The sequence below is a fragment of the Populus trichocarpa genome, chromosome 2 (assembly GCF_000002775.5).
Source record: "Populus trichocarpa isolate Nisqually-1 chromosome 2, P.trichocarpa_v4.1, whole genome shotgun sequence".
Taxonomy (NCBI): domain Eukaryota; kingdom Viridiplantae; phylum Streptophyta; class Magnoliopsida; order Malpighiales; family Salicaceae; genus Populus; species Populus trichocarpa.
The window spans coordinates 13,018,875-13,040,727 of NC_037286.2; the positions used below are offsets into that span (position 1 = coordinate 13,018,875).

At 30.3% G+C, this 21,853-nt stretch overlaps 1 protein-coding gene and 2 long non-coding RNA genes across 4 annotated transcripts; 1 reads left to right on the plus strand and 2 right to left on the minus strand.

The window, feature by feature from the left end:
• Window positions 1-3,185: 3,185 nt before the first annotated feature.
• LOC127905015 (uncharacterized) lies at window positions 3,186-12,635 on the minus strand. The gene is made up of 2 exons (XR_008058611.1): window positions 11,755-12,635; window positions 3,186-3,767 (listed from the first exon to the last, which is right to left on the minus strand). It is a non-coding gene; the product is annotated as an uncharacterized LOC127905015 (long non-coding RNA).
• Window positions 12,636-13,009: 374 nt separating this feature from the next.
• On the plus strand, window positions 13,010-18,644 carry LOC7497244 (phospholipase A1 PLIP1, chloroplastic). Its single transcript, XM_024596138.2, has 7 exons — window positions 13,010-13,410; window positions 14,493-14,605; window positions 15,218-16,093; window positions 16,417-16,965; window positions 17,145-17,204; window positions 17,319-17,735; window positions 18,042-18,644. Exons 3-7 carry the CDS (start codon window positions 15,398-15,400, stop codon window positions 18,456-18,458), a joined length of 2,139 nt encoding a protein of 712 aa, XP_024451906.2. The 5' UTR covers window positions 13,010-13,410; window positions 14,493-14,605; window positions 15,218-15,397; the 3' UTR covers window positions 18,459-18,644.
• On the minus strand, window positions 16,260-20,267 carry LOC112326666 (uncharacterized). Of its 2 annotated transcripts, none has more exons than XR_008058584.1 (2): window positions 19,603-20,267; window positions 16,260-19,376 (listed from the first exon to the last, which is right to left on the minus strand). It is a non-coding gene; the product is annotated as an uncharacterized LOC112326666 (long non-coding RNA). The 2 variants fall into 2 exon arrangements; XR_008058583.1 differs by having other exon boundaries at window positions 16,260-19,484.
• Window positions 20,268-21,853: the final 1,586 nt, after the last annotated feature.

The following is a 21,853-nucleotide window of genomic DNA, read 5'->3' on the forward strand; positions in this document are numbered from 1 at the left end:
TAGCCAACTATTTAGTGGACGATTCGGAGATGTAGAGTAGTGCCCAAACCCTGCCATCGAATTGGGGACCATGAAAGTGAACTTTTCCATCGTACAGATATATTCTCGTTGCTCCATTCCCCTTTGCCAAGGGACTTAGCAGCCAGTGATTCATCGACAACAATTCTTGAAAAGCACAAGTACTTAGCTAGATAACTAGATCTGCAACTGCAGTGAACAATCCAGATTTGGAAAGAGTACTGACAAAGCGTGGAGCAGATTTTAAGAAGTTTTAAATCCATTTATACCTGATTACTGAGCTTTGAAAGTGATGGGTGAAGAAATTAGTTTGCTTCACAGTCCATGAAATCTTGTAAAATAGATCCTTTGTGTAATACTTAAGTCAATGAATATACATAGAAGGAATGCCTTAATGGGAGAGCCAAAAGTATAAATCTAATTTTTTAGCTCTTTGATTTTGCAGCTTAAAAAACATGGTTAAATAAAGAGCCAAAATAATTCCTTATCATCTCCACAAAAAACTAAAAATATAAATATTAAATATATTAAAGTATAAATGGGTTGTTAAAATAATTTTTTTATTGGAGTGCGTGTAAGGAAAAAAACTATATTTACATTATTTAAAAAAACTATATAGCAATTTGGTTTTTCTCGTTGAAAATGCTCTAAGAGGTTGTGTGTGGTATGTTACAAAGATAGTAAATGAGGATGATAAATTCAAATGTTAAAAAAGAGAATGTTTTTGTGTGTTTGTAAGTAAATTAATGATCAAAATTCTTTACTTATTCATAAATGTTTATATATTCATGAATCATGTTAATTTACATAAATAAAACAACAAATATGTGAATAGAGAATGATAAGTGTTTTAGAGGTAATTATATGAAATAATAGCCTGTTACACTATTAGATATGCAATAATATGGATAGGTGGGCTAGATTTTGACATAAACATGCCTTAACATCTTTCCATGAGATCCATGATGGTAAGGAAATCATGTTAACATTAAATGCCAAGTATCAATAATATAAAAAGTTGGTACGCACAAGTAAACCTAGCAATTAGGTTTGAGCATGGGCATCTCTAGCATACCACAATGCACTATGGTGGAGTTAGGTTCAGATATGCCAATCCCGAACCCAACTCGAGTGGTGGCAGAATGAGTCATTTTGGCTTAAGGTGAGACCTTCAAGGCCAACCCAAGATAAAAAAATATTTCTTGATTTTTTACAAATTTTTTAACAGATAAAATATTTCTTTACCCCCAAGATCAAAAAATTAATGGCATGCTGGACAAGGGTTTTTTCAGTTTTTTATTGTCCTTATCCAATGCAAATACGAATTTAACCTTGAATGAGATAAAAAAAAAAAAGGGTATATTTATACTTTCACACAAGTATTTGTGTAATTAACATGGTCAGGAGGGTGTTTTGGTATTTTCACATTGACTTTTGAATATTTGAACCAAAAAACTATGTTCAAATCTAGTCTTTTATCGTCTCCTTGTATGCGCAGCCATGTTCTCTTCCACAAGGAGTGGTGCGTGGCGGAGGATGGTAATTGAATTGTCACCGACTATCATTTTTGTTTTTTTCCCTTTTTTCTCTCTCCTGACAACCAAGTATATAATTATCTTTTTTGTTTTTTGATTGTCAATATCAGTCCTCATTCTTTTTATTTTTTATTTTGTTTTTATTATTTTTATAGAAGTTTTTTTTTTGCAATTTAGTCCTTGAATTACACTTACTCATATGTTTTATTTTTAGTTTCAGTCTTTATGTCTTTTATAGTTTCGGTCATCATTCTTTTAATTTCTTATTTCATTCTTATTCCTTTTAAATAAGTTTTTTGTTTTTCAATTTAGTCCTTCAATTACAATTTTTTTTTAATTTCAGTCCTCATTCTTTTAATTTCTTATTTTCTTCTTATTCCTTTTATAGAAGTTTTTTTGTTCAATCTAGTCCTTCAATTTCAATTTCTCAAATGATTTTTTTTTCATTTTGTTTCTTATTTTTTAAAATTTTAATTATTTTTCCTTTACCCTTTTGTTGAAGTTTTTTTTCTATCAATTTCATCATTCGATCAAAGTTTTTGTTTGTTATTTTTTTTTCAATTTAACCCTTATTCTTTTGATTTGTTTTTCCTTTTAATAAAGTTATTTTTGAATTCAATTTAACCCTCCAACTAAAATTTTTTATAAGCCCTCTAATTAGTGTTTTTCTTTCACCCTTGATTTTCTTAGATCCTTTTATGTAATTGATTTTTTTTCTTCTAATTTTATCTTTCGACATTTGATTTGTCGAGGATTTGGGTTTTTTGTGATTCTATCGTTCTACATTAGTTTTTTTTAAATATTGATTTTGTGATTATCTTCAATTTTTTTTCTATGGATTTATTATGGTCCTATGACCTAGGTTATGAGTTTTGCATGCCATTTTTTTTTATAAAAGTTTTATTAGAATTTTTTTGTTTGTGTTTTGTTTTTCAAGATATTATTTTATTTCATTTGTAATTTTTTTTGGGATTTATACAAATAAACTTTATTTCTCAAAATAAAAAACCTTTCATTTTTAAATAATATTGCTAATGTGTTGGGATTGCATAATATTTTTTTAGATTGTGAATTTATTCAATCAGTTTCATTTGTGTTTATCTCTTAGGTCATGAGTTTTTTAGAATGTAAATTTATCTTTTATTGAGTTAAATAAACAAATTCAGTAAATACAATTGGGTGAATGTCTCATTTTGTTTGATTGAATATCTTGATTTATATTCATCTTTTATTTTTATTTTCAATTTCTCTTTTGGTTATTGTTAACAATTTTTTTCCCGTTTATTTACATAAATAGTTATCAATTTATTTAATGCTTGGATTGGCTTTTCAATTCACACTTTGAGTTTTTTTTATATACAAAAACATATTAAAACAGCCTACATATCTAATATTTTTTTGAAAAAGAAATTATAATCCACGGAGAAGCTATGGTTAAATGGCTAGTGTTGGACATATCATGTGTGTGTATTTTGCCAAAGATCAAATATCATTGATAGGAAAAAAAATAGAATGACTTCTAATCTAGAACTGAATCCAGCCAGTAAAAGAAGATTAGAAGGATTTTCTATTAATTCTCTAATAGAAAGGATTTTAATACCATTGTATGGAAGTCCAAAGCACACATAAAAGAATTTTACGAAATAAAAATAAATAATAAACTAAGATCTATAGTACATATTAATTTCTCAAATTGGAAGAAACTATAATAAAAAAGAAGGGGTAGGGCGCACTCTATTCTCTTCAACAACTCACTATCAGTTTTGGCACTGTGAAAAATCAAAGTATCGAGTGCAATACTAGAAGTCAAAACCCAGAAAGGTGAAACGCAAGTAACAGTACTGCTGCCGCCAACAAAATTATTGACATGAGCTAGCGAGAATGGAGAAAAGAAACGCTGCTGGCAGAGAGAAAGATCAGATGGTGGGATAAGCAACTGTGAAATGAAAATAACATCTCCCCACTTTTATCGTTCTCCAACGAGAATCAAACCTCTATCATCCACACACAGCATATGAAGATAGCTTTCATGGAATAATTAATTATCCAGACAATAAGCTCCTGAGCAAATTGAAATACGGCACGCAGATGGGATTTTCTTGGATAGCTTTGGTCGTGCCTACCCAAAACTCGCCAGGCTTGCTAGGGATAAGCTCCTAATCATGTTCATCCATGTGTGGATTGTAGAACCTTGTCTGTGGCATGCATGGAAAGCTAGAAAAGGAAGAACAGCTAATTAATTTCAGTTCATAGGATACATTGCCTTCTTCTAAAAAAAGAGATGAACAGAACCCGTTTGAGGAGGTGATCAGTTGTAAAAGCTCATCTTCTGTGTCCAGAACCATAAAGCTCATTTATTGCAATATCAAGATCTTGGACCAGTACTGATCCTGGCACTTAGGAAAGGGACCGTTTATGAACGGGTTTAACCGCTCTTTTTCAGGATTCTATTTTTCTAAAAAAAAAAAAACTTCAAATTAATATATATTTTTAGTTTTTTTTATTTTGTTTTGATGTGATATATCAAAAACAAATATGAAAAACAAATTATTTTTAATAGTAATTGCGTTCCATCAGTATTTTTAAAAAGTTTAACTTTTTTTCATTTAATTTTTTTATATATATCTTTAAATCATTTTAATATTAGAAATATTATTTTAATATACTTTTAAATAAAAATACCTTAAAAAATAATTATTATCGGACGCATAAACATCTTCTTAATAAAAATATCATAATAATGAAAACAAATAAAGTCAAGGGGCAACATCGTAGCTGGCTGAGAATTGTGAAAGGGATCATGCATGGATAAGACCGTGCTTTAAAAAGCCATGTACTCAAAAGGGTTAAGAGAAGGCATAATGCACGGAAATAAGGGATTTAAACAGATTGGCTGACCAAGTGATTATAGCAAACTTTTTAGGTATAAAATTCTCTGCTCGGTAGTTGACTTCACAATTTTCGTTGAGGGAATTTCACACTTTGGCAAGGATGAAATTAAGATTTTTTATTATTATTAATATGGATATCCGGTCCAGCTTGCGCGTACCTTGACTAATCTCACAAGTCCTGAAGTTAACAACCATGTAAGCCTCAAGTGGTTATCATATTAGCAACCACAGGGCTCGAACTTGAGATCACAGGGGAAAGCAAATCTATTGATCCCAAACTCTTACCACGAGGTCATTTACTAGATGATTAAGATTTTTCATTTCTTATGTTGAAGATGAGTTCTTTTATGTTTTTTTGGGGCTGGGGTCCTCTTGAAAAAATTGGCAGAAAGAAAAAGAAATGGTTTCCTTGTCCTCTTTTAAACTGCTTCGTTCTTGAAAAAAAATTAAAATAAATTTTTATATTAATATATCAAACACAATATAAAATACTGGAAAAAATATTAATTTAATATTTTTTATATTGAATATATTTTTAAAACATACTTAAACAACACATGTTAAAACACATTACCAAAATAACTTTTTGAGGGTATAATTATTATCTGAGCTCTCTTTAAAAAAACAAAAATAAAAGAATTGAGTTTTCTTTTTCCTTGGATCATTGAAAAGCTGCAATGTAATAATAAGAACATTACTACATTAGGAAGAGAAAAAAAAAAAAAAAAGAGGGAGAAAGCTTAGGAATTGATTAGAAGTGTGTTAGATGTTATTTTTTAAAATATTATTTTACTTGAAAATATATTAAAATAATATTTTTTAAAATTATTATTTTTAACTCTCAAAGAAAAATGATCCAAAAATATTAAAAAATAATTTAAAATTAAAAAAATCAAAAAAATTTAAAAGTGCCATTGTATCGCAATGCAAAACATAAATTTAGTCAAAAAGTGGACTCCTTTTTAGCCCCTAAAGATCCAGCGACATTCCACCTTAGCTCGAACAGATTGTAATATTCTAATATCAATGCTGATATTACCAAACAGGCCATCGAATGGATAATAGAAGGGCTATCTTTTTGTCCCTTTTCCTCATCTGTTCTCCCAAATCCCTTTGCATGTGATATATAGTTGCTACCCAGAAAAATGGTGTAAATATTATATATATATATATAGTTGCTACCCAGAAAAATGGTGTATATATATATATATATATATAATTGGGCCTCCCGCCAAGACTTCATTCTCCTACACAGACACGGCCTTATCAACTTCACATGCCTGTATAGTGTATAATCTTCTATAAACAATAACCCCCCAGCAAGGGCTACAAAGGCAACTGCACACAAGCTCCCAGCTCCTTGCTAATTTTGCAGCACATCAGGATTTGTCTGACAAAATTTGAGAGCACTCCGACTTATATTTTATTTTTTTCGATTTTATAAATTTTTAAAGATCTGAAAATAAATAAAAAATACTTTTTGATCTTAAAAAAACTAAGATTATTTCTTTGTAAAATAGATCAAGTTATTATTATTATTCTTATTTATGAAAAAATTGAATTGAAAATACTAAAAGACAAATTTTAAATCATGTTTCGGTCAACGGTTAAAGTTTGATTCATTAACAAAAGAATAAAATCAGAAGGAAATTGAGGATCATACAATATTTATTGGAAAAATAATAGTTTAAAGATATAATTGATAGAACAAATCCAAATGTGTCACGATAAAACTACCATTTAATCCTATAAAAAAATTTAAATAAAAATCTCAAACTAAAAATGAAACATAATAAATGATTTTATATTACTTTTTAATATACTTTTAAATTTAAAACTCACACTTACCACTACTTTGTATTTAGTTTTATTAATTTAATCAAAGATAACAAGGTGTTGATATTATTCAAATTTTTTACTTTGACTTGGTCATTAACATTGTAATATTATATCAAACATTCATATCAATTCAAAAATTTAAATATTAATAATTGCATTACAATGGATGTTTTTATATTAATATATATTAGAAAAATTAAAGATATTTGAAAGAATTAGCAACCAAGATTTTTGTTTATTTCTTCAATATTAAATTAGCAACTAAAATCAATAGTAAAAATAAAAGTAAAAGGTAAATATGAAAAGAGTAAGAATTTAGAAAAAACCTGGGATTATAGCCGTAGTCGCACTATCTTTAGAGAGAAAATGCTCCCTCTACACAAGAATAATTTTGCATATAATAGATACAACAATCTATTATAATTTTTAAATGCAGGAATTTTTTTCCAAACTTTTGAATCACCATTTTGCTCATATAACTTAATAAACTACGAGAAAAGAAGTATAGTAAAATTTAACAAGAATATATAAAAAAAAACTTAAATTATATATAGAGATTTATAAGAGAATAAAATAGAAAAGTACTTCTTAAAAGTTTTATAATGAAAAGATTATATATTACCATCCTAGACACATAACATATATACACATCCTTAATAAATACATCAGTTACCAAATATATTTAAAATAATTAAATATAATAAATTAGTTTAATCATAAATATCATCCCATTAATTATATTTATGTTAACCATTTAAATTGCATACATCAACATTAAAATTTAAATGGCTAAGTCAATAAAATTAACCAATTACAGAAAATAGCTATCTTCAATTATAATTTTAAATCAATATTCTAACATTCCCCAACATGATTTAAAATTATTCACACATATAATAAATAAAATAAAATAAAATAAGAGTGACCAATTAATGTTGTGTAATATGTGTTAGGTATCTTCAGGGTTTGTACCTATTTTTAGTGTTAATAATTCTAATTTGAAATACCATGGTAACTAGGATGTTTTGAACTAAATTCTTTGGACCAAGTTTAAACTTATTATACACACAAAATATGGGTGATTTTAAGGTTTTATCAGTGTTGTGTTTTTTCCGATCATGTGCATATATCTTGTCTCATAAGTGTTTTTAAAGAACAACCCAAGAGCGCCACCACCACACTTACTTAGATGAATCCTCCAATGATGTTTTATGACCAACATCTTGCAATTTTTTTTTCTTTGAATTCATTCAGAGATTAACTCTTTCTAATTATCATAATATAAAGCACATTAACAAAGAAATGAGAATTGGGACCACCTCGCAAAATATTATGTAATATTTATGCTCTCTTCAATCACCCAACAATTTTGGTTTTACCTATTGAATTTCATTCATGGGATCGCCATATCTGAAGACAAGTTTCTACTATTGATGATTAATTTAAGAGCTTCAGTCTTATTTCTCTCAATGATTGAATAACTTGTTGGTGTGCCAAATGTTTAGTAAATGGATCCACAATGTTGTTTTTAGACCTAACAAAATCTAAAAAAATAACACCATGAGATATCAAATGTCTAATGAATTTATGTATAACAGTTATATGTCTTTTTTTTCATTAAAATTTTACTTTTAGCCTTGGATTTAGTAGCCTGGCTATCACAATGCATTAATAAAGATGTTATTAGTTTAGAAACAAATAATATATTAATTAAAAAATCTTTGAAGTCACTTAGCTTCTAAACTAGCAACATTTAATGCAACCAATTCTGCTTACATGATGGAATGAATAATTATAGTTTGTTTAACTTATTTCCAATAAATTGCACCACCATGTAATGTAAACACACACCCACTAATAGATTTTATTTCTTCTGAATCAGAAATCCAATTAGCATTACTTAATCCCTTTATTACAGCAAGAAAACTAATATAATGAAGAACATAATCAATAGTTTCTTTTATATATTTAAAAATTCTTTCTAAAGCAGTCCAATATAAAGCATTAGGATTATGTTTATATTTACTTAATTTACCACCTGAGATGCTATATTAGGTCTAGTATGATTTACTAGATGTAATAAAGATCCAATATTTTATGAATATTTATTTTAAGACACATATTCACCATTATTTTTTATTAATTTAGCAGAAAGATTGGAAGGACCATATACAAGAAACACATCAAAATAATTAAATCTTTTTAATATTTTTTTCAATGTAATGTAAATGAGTTAAAGCAAAACTATTGCTATTTCTCAATAATTTAATGCCCAAAATAATATTAACTGGACCAAAATCCTTCATATCAAAATTTTTAGACAATAAATATTTGTAAATTTATAGCTTGAATATTACTACTAAAAATCATAATATCATCAACATAAAAACATAAAATCATATTATCATTTTTAATTTGTTTAATATAAACACACTTATCAACAATATTTGTTTGAAAACCATCAAATAACATAACTTGATCAATTTTTTCATGCCATTACTTTTAAGCTTGTTTTAAACTCATAAAGAGATTTTACAAGTTTACGAATTTGTTTTTTACTAGGCACAACAAGATCTTTCAGTTGATCTATAAATGTATTTCTATTTTTAAAAGGAAGCTAAATCAACTAATAATGTGATTGTAGTGATTTTAGAAACTAGTACACAATAATTAAAAAAATCTACTCCTTGTTTAAACAAACCCCTTAGTAACTAACCTAACCTTAAATTTTTCTATATATCCATCAATTCTCAATTTCTTTTAAAAAACTAATCTACAACCTATTGTTTTACAAACTTGTGGCAGCTCAGTTGAAAACTAAGTTTTAATAGAAATTAAAGAATACATCTCATCTTTTAACATTTTTTTATCTAAAAAAGAGCTTCAATAGATGACATAGCTTCACTATATGTTTTAGGATCATTTTCAAGTAAAACAATATAAAAGTTAGACCAAAATCCTTTGCTCTTCTATTTTTTTTACTCTTTGTAATCTCACTGGAAGCATGATTATCAATCATGTTTATTTTAGAAAAAAGATTTTCATTAACAGGTTTAAACAATTTATTTTTCATTGGAAAAATATTTTCAAAGAAGATTTCAATAATTGTATTATTTGCAATTTAAAAATTTTCATAATTTGAAACTAAAAATATAAAAGTAGTAATATTAAAAAAATATCCAACAAATGCATAATATATAGTTTTAGGACCTATTTTTCTTTTTTTAGTGATTGGAGTATTTACTTTAGCTAAACACCTCTACTTTAAAATATTTGAAAGAAGGTTTTCTATTCTTTCAAAATTCATATGGTGTTTTATCCAATTTTTTTTTATAAAAAACTCTATCAAGAATATAATAAACAGAATACAAATCTTCACCCTCATAAATTATTAGATAAACCATAACTAATTAACATTGCATTAACAATATCCATTGAATTTTTTCTCTCTCTATTGTCCCATTAAACTGTGGTGAATAAAAAAGTTGTTACTTGATATATAATACAGTGCAATCCTAAGAAATAATTTATTTCATTAGAAGAACACTCACCACCTCTATTAAATAGTAAAATTTTTATTTTTCTTTCTAATTGATTTTTTACTCTTTATTTAAAAATTTAAACTTATCAAACAATTTACTTTTATAGTTAGTAAAATAAACATAACAACATTTTTAAAAATCTTCAATAAAATTTATAAAATATGTTTTATCACCACAAGTCAGAGTATTATTACTATGACAAATAGCATTATATATTAATTTCAATAAACTTGTTTTCTTTTCTACAGGATTAAATGCCTTTTTAGGTTATTTAGCTTGTATGCATCTTTCTTTCAATAATGTTAAAGTTAACATGCCTAAGATTATCATGTCATAAATCACAACATTCAACATTAGCAATAGATGAAGATGAAAATGCAAAGCAGTATTAGAAGAAAGCATTATACTTAATTTATAAAAATCATTCACAAATAACATTTTCCATCTAAATCTATTAATAACTGTTTTATTAGATCCTAAAACAAGAGTAAAATCATTTAAATCCAACAAAGATGCACTAACTAGTTTTTTTCTAACATTAAAACATGAAAAACTTCATTTAAAGTAAGAATTTTTCCACAACAACTCCAATTTGACTAGCTTTTCTCCAAAGACCTGAACTACACTCTCATTCTTTTATAACTTGAGCTAAGGCTCAAGCTAAATGCTCATATTATCATATAAGATCACTTAACATCCACTTGCAAGTACAAGACTAGCCCAAATTAATTACTCAAAGTTTTATTTGTTTTCTTATCAGGCAATCAAAATATAATTATCACTTTTTTAAGAATACAAAATGACTAAAAAAATCAACATTTCACGTTAGTATTCCAACTAAAAGACAATGAGCCCACTAAAGCTTCTGAGAAGCAGGGTCCATGTTTAGCAATAAAGGAAATTATAACTTATGCGCATGTAACTTGGAAATTAAAGAAGACGCAGTGATATCATTATTATAGTTGGAAATTTTATTTTTTAGTTTAAAATTATTCTTTTATGTTTTTAGATCATTTTAATGTGTTAATGTTAAAAATAATTTTTAAAAATTAAAAAATAATTAATACATTTTCAAGTGAAAAACATTTTGAATCGCAGTATTACATTCTCAAATAGTATAACTAAGGCTTATGTCATATGAACAAAAACACACATCAAGAAAAACAAATTCCATATGAGATATTAAAATATCCTTGATAGGCATGAAACATGAATTAAACTTAATGTTGAGCTTATAACATGAAAGTTTGGATCAAGATAAGGTAATCCCATACTTCAATTTTCATTCCTTAATTATATTTCATTTGTTGTCAACAAATAAAGTTTTGACCAAAAAAATTTCCAGATTTGATAAATAATAAGTTTATGATCTCCATAACAACAATCAAGCAAACAAAATTTGGAAAAGTAAGAAAAATAACCTATTTTTTCTTTAATATTGTTAGGAAAGTTAAAGATATTTGAAAGAATTAGGCAAATAAATGCAACCAATATTTTTGTTTTCTTTTTCAATATTAAATTAACAACTAAAATCAATAATAAAAATAATAACTAAAAGTAAATATAGAAAGAGTAAGAGTTTAGAAGAAATCTGATATTATGACACACAATAACACTATCTAGAAAACACCTTCTCTGCACAACTTTGATAGAATTTCTTGATACAGTAAAAACTATTCAAACCTTTAAATCATCATTTTGCTCACTTAAGTTTTAATAATGAAAAGATTATAAATTACCACCCTAAACACATTTTTTTATTTTTATATATATAATAAATTAATTTAATTATAAAAATCAGCCCATTAATTATATTAATTACATTAACCATTTAAGTTTTATACATCTTAAACAATCAATAAAATTTACTAATTATAAAAAGCACTATCATTAATTATAATTCTAAATCAATATTCCAACAATACTTACCCAAGATTCTCACCATCTTCTCTTCATTGCACCAAGCAAGAGATGCTAGAAAGTGTTGTCACGCTTGGGACCTTCCCTGTTGGAGCGCTGGCAAACTTTTGTCACGCGTTGTGGTTTCCGTTAACCTGAGGGGAAGAATCTTGGCAAAATGACAGGAAAGATGGGCCTTTCTGTGTAAAAGCCAGACGAAGTGGATTGGACATAAGCAGCAGCTAGCAGGTGCACGTGTCTCCCATTCCACCAGGCCGGTGATGCAATGTGGAGGTTGCCGGCGCTGGGTGCCTCATGCAACCCTACATTTGGCTCTAAGGGCAGTTTCTCTATTAACTCAGCACTCAACAGCCTCATTTTGTTATGACAACAATGCCCCTCGCCTTGGAATTTTTCTCCGCCAGCTTCTCTTCTGAAAAAGACCCATTCCCCCATGGCGACCATGCAAAAAATGTGAAGTATGCTATGCTTCGCATTTTGTATCGATTACATGCTGTGTTGAAATAAATGTTTCTTCGAGTTTAGTATAATGATTTTTTTTAATTATTTTAGATTAATGGAAGATTTATTGATTGGAGATTAACTTTAAATCTCATTTTCTTTTAATTGTTCGAGTATTCTAAATACCATACTGATAATTACTTATTTCTTTCTTGACATAATTAAATTGAAGAGCATATATATTCAAATATCATGAATGAGTTTCATTTATTTTATTTAAGATGTGTCAAATAATTATATTAATTAAATGAGAGTATTTAGATGATTAACGGGAAAATGTAAGCACTCATTTATTTTTTAATGAATGAGACATAACTTCATTTTTATGAACATCACTAGAAATTAAAACTAATATCTTACTGATAAATCGTAATGGAGGCAATTCATCATCGCACAGGACTTTGCAAGGCAATGCAGAAAAATAGAAGGGGCATCGTTGAGTACTCATGTTTAAATATAGATGGTGTTTGAGAGTGTGTTAATGGTTATTTTTAAAGTATTTTTCGCTCAAAAATATATTAAAATAATTTTTATTTTTATTTTTTAAAAATTATTTTTGATATCAGCACATTAAGATGACCTGAAAACGTTAAAAAATATTAATTTAAAATAAATAAAAATTAAAAAAAAAACTCAAATTTCTTTTTAAAAACACAAAAACAGTACCGAAAACATCTACATGAACACACGTGAAAGTATTCTCTCTCAGGGGATTCTTTGACCGATTCCACCTCCAATCTTACATATATAAATATATATATGCACGAACATTCCCATCGATCTGTGGCAAAAACAGAATCCCATTTCGAGAGAGAGTAGAGAACGATTCAAACAAACATTTTTTGTATACATATTCCGAAAACAAGTGAACAAATAGAGGCTTACCTGTGTTTCAGAGCATCTCTTGTCTTGTCCAAATTCAATCACACACCCCATGAATGTTTTTGTGCCACCTTCTCTGTAAATTGAGTTAGTGCATTTCTTGTTGCAACACAAGCACGTAGCCTCCCTCACATTTTCACTCTCTCTCTCTCTCTCTCGCCCCCTCTGTAAATTTGGATTGCCATTTTCACTACTTCGATCCTTCTCTGGAGATATATGGTCTCCCATTTTGGTAGGAAGCATGCATGGTCGCATCGGTGCACAGCAAGAAGATAATTTAAGGTGATGTGTATTTTCCAAAAGATTCATCAGTTAATTTCTTCTCTTCTGTATCTATTGATAATTTTAATTTTCATTCTGTGTGTCAATCAAGTACATGAATTTGAGTTTTAATTTTTATTATTTTAATCAAGCACTTTATTTTATCTTTTTAATGTGGAAAATTACCCTCTAAAATAATATTGTTTTCAATAAATAAAAGAATTTTAAATTAAAACAAACACTTTTAAAAAATTAAAATAAATTATATGAAGATATAAACTCTTTTGGTGAATGATAAGTTATCTATAAAAACTAAAAACTATTTTTTAATTAAAAACCATCAGTTTGAAAAGACGGAAAAAAAGAGAGAAGCAATTACACTATCTTATTTTCTGATAAGATTTTTGGACAATTTGTCTCACTCTTTTCCTATGAGCATCTTCTTCTCTAGTTTGAGCAAAGGACGTGCCAACCATTTCTAGTCAGAGAACTGGTGATATCATAATATTGTCATCAGAGAGTTTTGAATTAATTAGATTATTTTAGCTGTTTGTTTTTATCTCATGAGATATTCGAAAGGACCCGAGAACTGAAATAATTAAGGAGAAACATAATCAAGGTGGCAAAAATGACTATTTTATTATTAGTATGATTTTGAAGAATGAAAAATAATTAGAGATAATAACCGAAATTAAAATTCTTTTGTCCAGAAAACCCAACCATTCTTCTATTTCTTCCTTCCAGTGGGATAATCTTAGAATTTATATATAATGGTAATTTTATTGGAAAAGTCTTCCCGAAGTTATTTTCCGAAAGGTTTCAATCCTCAGACAAAGGATCCATAAGTGGAATCCACTCGAAAACATCATTAAACACAATCCTACCTCGGTACTTCCGACGAGAGATTTCAAGAGATTGGGATGTATATATTTTGAACTTAAATTTATCGAGGAACCAAGCTTCCTTGTCTAACATCTTAGAAACTGTGATGTCCTAGCATTTTCACTCGGTTGATTGACCATATTTTTGTGCTGAAGACACTCTTAAGAACGCATTTTGTTAGATATAATTAATAGCATTTAACTCTCTGTAGATTAATGTAGACTGTAGTAGGTAGCAGAGGACGGACATTTCCAAGCATGGGAGATGCCGAAATTTGAAACGTAGACCGAGTCAAGGCACCCATCGAGATCAGCAACATTAAGCTTGATTGCAGGTACAAGACAAACTTTTTGTTACAGTACTTTTTCAATTTTTTGATGTCCTGCTACCTTATTCCTAACGTAAGACGGTTTTTAGGCAGGAAAAATACTTGATACATAAACGAATACCTCACTGATTTCTATTTTTATTTTCCTTCTGATATAAATATATGGACCATGTCCTTGGCAAATCCTTATTTTATAAGTTTTTCTTTTACTTTATTCTTAACAATCTTTTGAGTCTAAATTTAATATTAAAACTATTTTTTTCTAAAATATTCATCTAGCCTTTTTTTAAAAGATATTTGAAAAAAAAATAAGATAAAAGTAATGAAGTTAATATAGAGAACAAAATGAATTGAGTATTATCTCTTCCAGAGATGTAAATTCAATTTATTTATAAATTAAATACTATAATTAAATTATTAAATTTAATTATAATAAAAAATTGATTGAAATAACCAATATTTAGGCCATTGAATAGTTAATTTATTTAGGTAATTGAATAGTTAATTTTAGCACTCCAAGAATTTGTGGCGTCTTAATGTTCTCGTTGTTAAACGATGTGCATTTGTTCTACCTAACCTATTTGTAAAGTCCATCGCCACCTCTTGAATTTTTTACAGGAAATCCGCCAAACCTTAAGATAGCTAGAGAGGCGGAGACAGAGAAGAAGAGAGGGAAGAAGGGAGATTTTACTAACAAAGGTGGGTTTTCGGGATGTCTCAAGTAGCTAGAAGAGACCCTTCACAACTTAAAATTTTACTTTAAAGAGTTAGAAAGGCATCGACTGTTACATTCAAGTCATGGCATGCAATTCAATGGCCATTCCCTCCTCCCCAGCGACTACAGCACAAAAGGATGTGTTCAAAGAACACGATGGTCTTTTCCGTTCAAACTCTGGCAAGGACTTCTGCAACCGAGCCACTATGCAGAGATCCTATTCAGATAACCACCTCTGTTATTCCATTAACCGTGTACGAGCTGAATCAACACAACCAAAGCTAAAGAGCAGCCGATCAGTTGGGATTTTCCCATTTCAAATTGCTAGCTCCATTATCCCAACATCACTTCGGTCATTTCTGTTTGACCCAGAGACAAGCAAGGACATGAATGTTGCGAAGGATGGAATTGAAATATCGTCAGATAAGGGTGGGAATATAGGGGACAATTCAGACGACGGCAGTGCTAACGATGAACTAGGAGAGGTAAAGAGAGCAAATTGGGTGGAGCGGATTTACGAGATCGGAATTCATCGGAGGAAGAGACAACAGAAAGAGGATATATATGGAAAAGAGTCATCTGATGCCAACAAAAATGGTGATAGCAATTGTGAGGGTGGTTGCACGGTAGACTACAACTCAGAAGAGGAAGGAGGAGAAACAAAATATGATCGGGAAACGTTTTCAAGATTTTTGGCTCCCGTTGCATGGTCTGATATCAAGCTATTCTCAAAGCTGGCTTTCTTGTGCAACATGGCTTACGTTATACCAGAGATTAAGGTACACACACTGTGTTCTTCAATACAATTATGTAGGCCATCCTTCTAAGATCTGGATAAGTTAAGATCTTCTAAACTCCACTGCTTTCGTTAACTCTATGGTACTATCGAGCTATTGGTTAAGAAATTTGGTTTTGGATTTCAAAAAATAACAATGAAAATTAAAATTTTAGCTCAAGAAAATTATCGCTCATTCATTATGTGATTCAAAGCATAGAAATCACTAATCTACTTCGTTCATCATCCCCAGACATGCATTGCCAGCCTAAAGCGAGTATAAATACAAATGCTTCTAACACAAGCAATTCATCCATTGATACGCAGGCCATGGATTTGAGGAGATATCATGGCCTACACTTTGTAACATCTTCTTTAGAGAAGAAGGCGGAGGCTGCTGCCATGAAAGAGAAGCTCGATCAGGACTCTACTCACGTCCCGGCAGCTGCTTCTGTAGTTGCCAAATCCAACCCGCAGAACACAGAGGAACCTGAGCAGAAGCACCCAATACGGTCATCTGTTGCTTATGGGATTGCTGCCTCAGCAGCATCTTATGTCCAATCACATGCACGAGGCCTTCTTTGTCATGGCGCTCAACCTCAGCAGGAAGGTGAGTGTGCTGATTCAAGCAGTACTGGAAACCAACCAGTTGAGGACAGAGACCGACCAGTTGAAGATTGTGAGAGATCTCAACGAGTATATAAAAAATCAGAGGTGGCTGCTTACGTTGCAGCTTCAACTATGACAGCAGTGGTTGCAGCTGGGGAGAAGGAAAAACAGGAGGCAGCAAGGGACCTTCAGTCACTTCACTCGGCACCTTGTGAATGGTTTGTTTGTGATGACATAAGGACGTACACACGATGCTTTGTGATCCAGGTAAATAATTCCTTCATCATTCATTTCATTCTGTATGTTATGTAACATATTCCTAGGCTCTAGAAACAAATAAAAAGAAATCACGTCACAGTTTTCACATTAAACATGATATTCTATTTCTGAAAGGAAGACCCAAAACTGATAGGCCTTGAACTTGTTTTCATGTTTCAAAATTGCAGGGATCTGACTCCCTTGCATCTTGGCAGGCAAACCTCCTATTTGAACCAGCTAAGTTTGAGGTAAGTATTGACTGCAAACTCTCGCAACTCGAAAAGAGTCCTTCTGAGGAAAAGATAGACCATATTCTAACAGTAGAAAGACCTGTACCATTGATTAAATACTGTGTTTGACAGGGTACAGATGTGCTTGTCCACAGAGGAATTTATGAAGCGGCAAAGGGAATTTATGACCAGTTCGTGCCAGAAATTATGGAACACTTGAACAAGTATGGAAAGCGTGCTAAGCTTCAATTTACTGGCCATTCTCTAGGGGGTAGCCTCTCTCTTTTAGTTCACTTGATGCTACTAACCAGAAAGTTTGTCAAGCCCTCCACTCTTAGGCCAGTGGTCACTTTTGGCTCACCATTTGTATTCTGTGGAGGCCAAAAAATCCTAAATCATTTGGGGTTGGATGACAACCATGTACATTGTGTAGTGATGCATAGAGATATTGTCCCAAGAGCTTTCTCCTGCAACTACCCCAACCATGTGGCACTAGTCCTCATGCGATTAAGTGGCTCCTTCCAGTCACACCCTTGTCTAATTAAGAATGTAAGTATATATTTGATCAATTCCAACTTTCAATTCTCAAACCATCCCATACATTATTTGCTCAGACTTGCATTGTCTAACTAAAGAGTTTTGACTATCTACTTCATGACATCCCTCAAATTCGACCTCCATCCAAAGGCTCATTCCAAATGTATCATGTACCTAATTTCTTTTTAAAGTTCATAGATGCCTACATTTGTTCTATAAAACTCAAAACCAATCTCAAGTTTAGATCCATAAAAAAGTAAAAAATACAAAGGAAGTTCGTCATATTTCTCATTCACTTTCTCTGATGTTTTTATGCAGAAATTTTTGTACTCTCCACTTGGGAAATTATTCATACTCCAACCTGATGAGAAGTCATCTCCTCCACACCCTTTACTGCCTCCAGGCAGTGCACTGTATGCTTTCAACAAAACCCAATATGGGTTCTCTGCAAGTGCCATAAAGGCATTCCTGAATTGTCCCCACCCACTGGAAACTCTTAGTGATCCTAAAGCCTACGGCTCAGAAGGTACAATTTTAAGAGACCATGACTCAAGCAACTACCTAAACGCAGTGAACAAGGTTATAAGGCAAAACTTAAAGATGGTTCGTAAAGTACAAGAGCAGAGGAATCAATTGTGGCCATTGCTGGCCTCACCGTCTCCACATTCATGGAACCATGAAAACACTCTGGAAAAGAGTGTGCTAGGGACCAAGGAAGTCATGACTCGTGTCTGAAGCTCTTTTGCAGGGTTCTCCCCTGGTTAGATATGCACAAGACACTGACGAGAGAATTTTCTGTTTCTCCTTTCATCTGTTTGTACATACAGTCAATATGTAAAGCCAATAAACTCTTGCATCTGTACTTATCATTCGTCCTCATTGAATAACGCCTTGGTGAAATCCAATATTTCTTGTAGCAAAGATACTGCAATATTCTATGCATTCGTTCTTTTTTTTGCTCTTCACAATATTGACTTACCAGGCTACGCTCACAGCTATTAATTATTTCAGATTTATATTCTAAGCTGCACGGCTGCATCAAGGGTTACAAAACTAATGACCAACAACTCAAAAATCACAATCAAAGAAAATTAAATTTGTTAAAAAAAGTCACTGAACAAATTTTAGGCCACTCGATGTAATCCAAGATCTAAATTTTGTAAATAGAACAACTCTAATGTCCTCAGTATCACTACTACAAAGTATAAAGTGCAATGTAAAACTACAAAAGCTTGAAACTCCTGACTAGCAATGTAAAACTACAAAAGTTTGAAACTCTTGACCAATACACTTAAAAGAAGCCCCTATTTTATTAATTGCAAACATACTCTCTAATGAATCGGATTGTTTTCTAAAAAGATAGCTCAGACAGATACATCGAGTTTTGAGGAACTACTGAAAAATAGACTTCATGAAAAAATTGCACACTGCAAATGCCATTTGCATATGCATATATGTAAACATTAACGCAACCGATAGCAGGTAAAGTTGAAAAAAGCAAACAAAGAGATGAGCTTTGACAAACAAAAATGCATACCTGCTTCGCTCTGTTGAGGTTCGGGTTCAGTTTAATCTGCCATATAAAAGACTAAAGATCACAGCTTTCACCAGTCCAATACATCCAATAGCTACAATTCACTGTGCTTTGAGAATCTGAAAATCAATGACGAAACCTTAGAAAATCAACAAGAGAACATTCACCAGGCACATTCTACACTGCAATTCGATCCAAATCTGAGGCAAATAACTTCACAAAGCCGCCTGTAAAGCACCGATTGACTAACTAAGAACCTTGATTACAAGCTCTCTTGCAACCAAACCCTTAAAAGCAAGACCGAAAGAACCGAGCGAGATAATAAAGTAACCACCAATAACTTACCCAGAAGCAGAAAGAACACCGTCGTCAAATTCTAGAAAGTTCTAGATTCGTCCGGAGATTTCTCTGATTGAGGAACTTTTTCGAAATCCGTTTCGGCCTTTCTGGGGGTAACGCAGGAACGCCGAGAGGGCGGGCATGGGCGTTGTCCTGCCGCTTTCAATCTTTGTCTTGTAATTATAATCCGTGATTGATGTCATATGATCCGTGTGATCAGATGACGTTTGGTAAGGTATTCGAATATTTACCTACTCACATTAGCTAAGAGCATTCACACCCTTCTCTGTATTACGACTCTCCTTTGCTATCATAGCTAGTAAGTGTAGGTTTTTCCCATAGCATCCATGCTCTGTAAAAACTATCTACCCTCGCTTTGCGAATAGTTCTTGTTATATATATGCTAGCATTGTAGCACTCCTCAATTTTGTGATGAGAAAAAAGGTGTGGAGGGAAAAGAAGGTGAGGTCGTCGCATGAAAAGGAAAAGGTTGGGTTGTATCTTGATCCTGAGCTAGCACTGGAACTGAGTCTTGATCATCTCTTTATTAGATGGTTCTGGTGTTGGAAAATCCAATCTTCAGTGAAGATTTACGAAAAATAATTCTCACTAGGATTTGGGACACTGTTGCCCAAGAAAGGTATAGTCTTTTTTATTTCTAAATTATGAATCTTTCTAGTTTTCTAACATGGGTTTTGTTTTTTTCTTTTGCAGTTAATTTTTAAAAAGTAAATTTTAGAAAAATAAATTATTTTTTGATGGTTGTCAGTGTAATGAAAAATAAGTTGAAAAACACTTTCCAGTGTTTGGTTATGTCATGAAAAATGAGTTGGAAAATAACTTATTAATGTTTTATTTTTCTTAAATTTATTAAAATAACAAGGAACAAATCTTACAAATTAAAAAGTTGAATGAGAATGAAATTGAAAAAAAATATAATTTCATAAATTATCTCAAATAAAATAAATAATAATCAAAATAATAGAGATCAAATCTAAAAAATAAAAATAAAAGATGAAGAAATTAAAATAATAATAATTAACATTTCATAAATTATTTCAAATAAAATAAATAACAATCAAAAGAATGAGGACCAAATTTAATACATAAAAATTTTCAATAAAAAAATGATAAGGAAAAAGTAAATAACAATTATAAAAATGAGGACCAAAGTTAATATAAAAATTAAATTTTAAGAGATGAAATTGAAAAATAAATATTCAAAACAAAATATATATAGCAATCAAAAGTTTGAGGACCAAATTTGATATAATCAGCAAATAATATGACATTTCTAAATTTTTCACAACTTCCGCCCAAATTTGATATAATCCGCCCAAATTTTCCAGGAAAACACTTTTCTGGAAACCAAGCTAAATTTTTCTTTGATTGGAAAGTGTTTTCCGTTGACTAACTTTTTTAATGGCAAACAAACACAAAAAAATTTGAAAAATAATTTTTTAAAAAATAAATTTCAGAACACAAACATAACCTTATATACCTTTTATTTTTCAGAAGAATTTATGGTCAAGATATTAGAAAATTTCCCGACCGGTAGCTTTTGGATATAGATATGGTTATATAAAGAGAGAAGATCGTGGTAAGCTAACTGTCTGGATGGTGTTTTAATTTGCTTGTTTCCTACACAAACCAAGTAGATAATAAGTCTACATGTTTTGTCGTTTCGTTTTTGAAATTTACTTCTAAAATGTTCTTTTAGTTAGACAAATAAAAAAATATATGAATTTTAAAAAGTATAAATGATTATAAATGAGAATTTTAAGTTTTCAGGTTTTAATTTCCCTGAATGAATGATTTTCCAAGAGATTTATAAAGTTTTAAATAGATCAAAAATCCTATCTCAACTAGAAAATAAAGTAAAGATCCAAGATTATAAGAGAAAAAAGCATGAAATATGAAAATAATAAGGAAAATCATCAAAATCAAGATCCCAAAATGAGATTTTCAAAATCTAAATATCCGACGGTTTGAGTAGTGATTCCATAACTACTCTAAAGAAAACATCATCCGAAAATTCATGTAAAAATTTGAGCACAATCCAACGATCATATCAAAAGTTATTGTTCTTTGAACCTACACCTATCTTATCGGTCCATAAATATATTTTCTAGACCATCTATATAATTTGTCTAGAGTCGATTCTTATTTAAGTATATCAAACTTATATATATAGCTGTCTAAAATTATTTGTTGTCGCAAATACAACTATATATAATCTCAATTATTCTTTTCAGTA

Excerpts from the sequence above, each read along its gene's own strand:
- LOC7497244 (XM_024596138.2), top strand. The coding sequence starts at position 15,398 with ATGGCATGCAATTCAATGGCCATTCCCTCCTCCCCAGCGACTACAGCA. Across the intron at positions 16,094-16,416 it reads ACGTTATACCAGAGATTAAG|GCCATGGATTTGAGGAGATA; the intron begins GTACACACACTG and ends ATTGATACGCAG. Across the intron at positions 17,205-17,318 it reads TTGAACCAGCTAAGTTTGAG|GGTACAGATGTGCTTGTCCA; the intron begins GTAAGTATTGAC and ends TGTGTTTGACAG.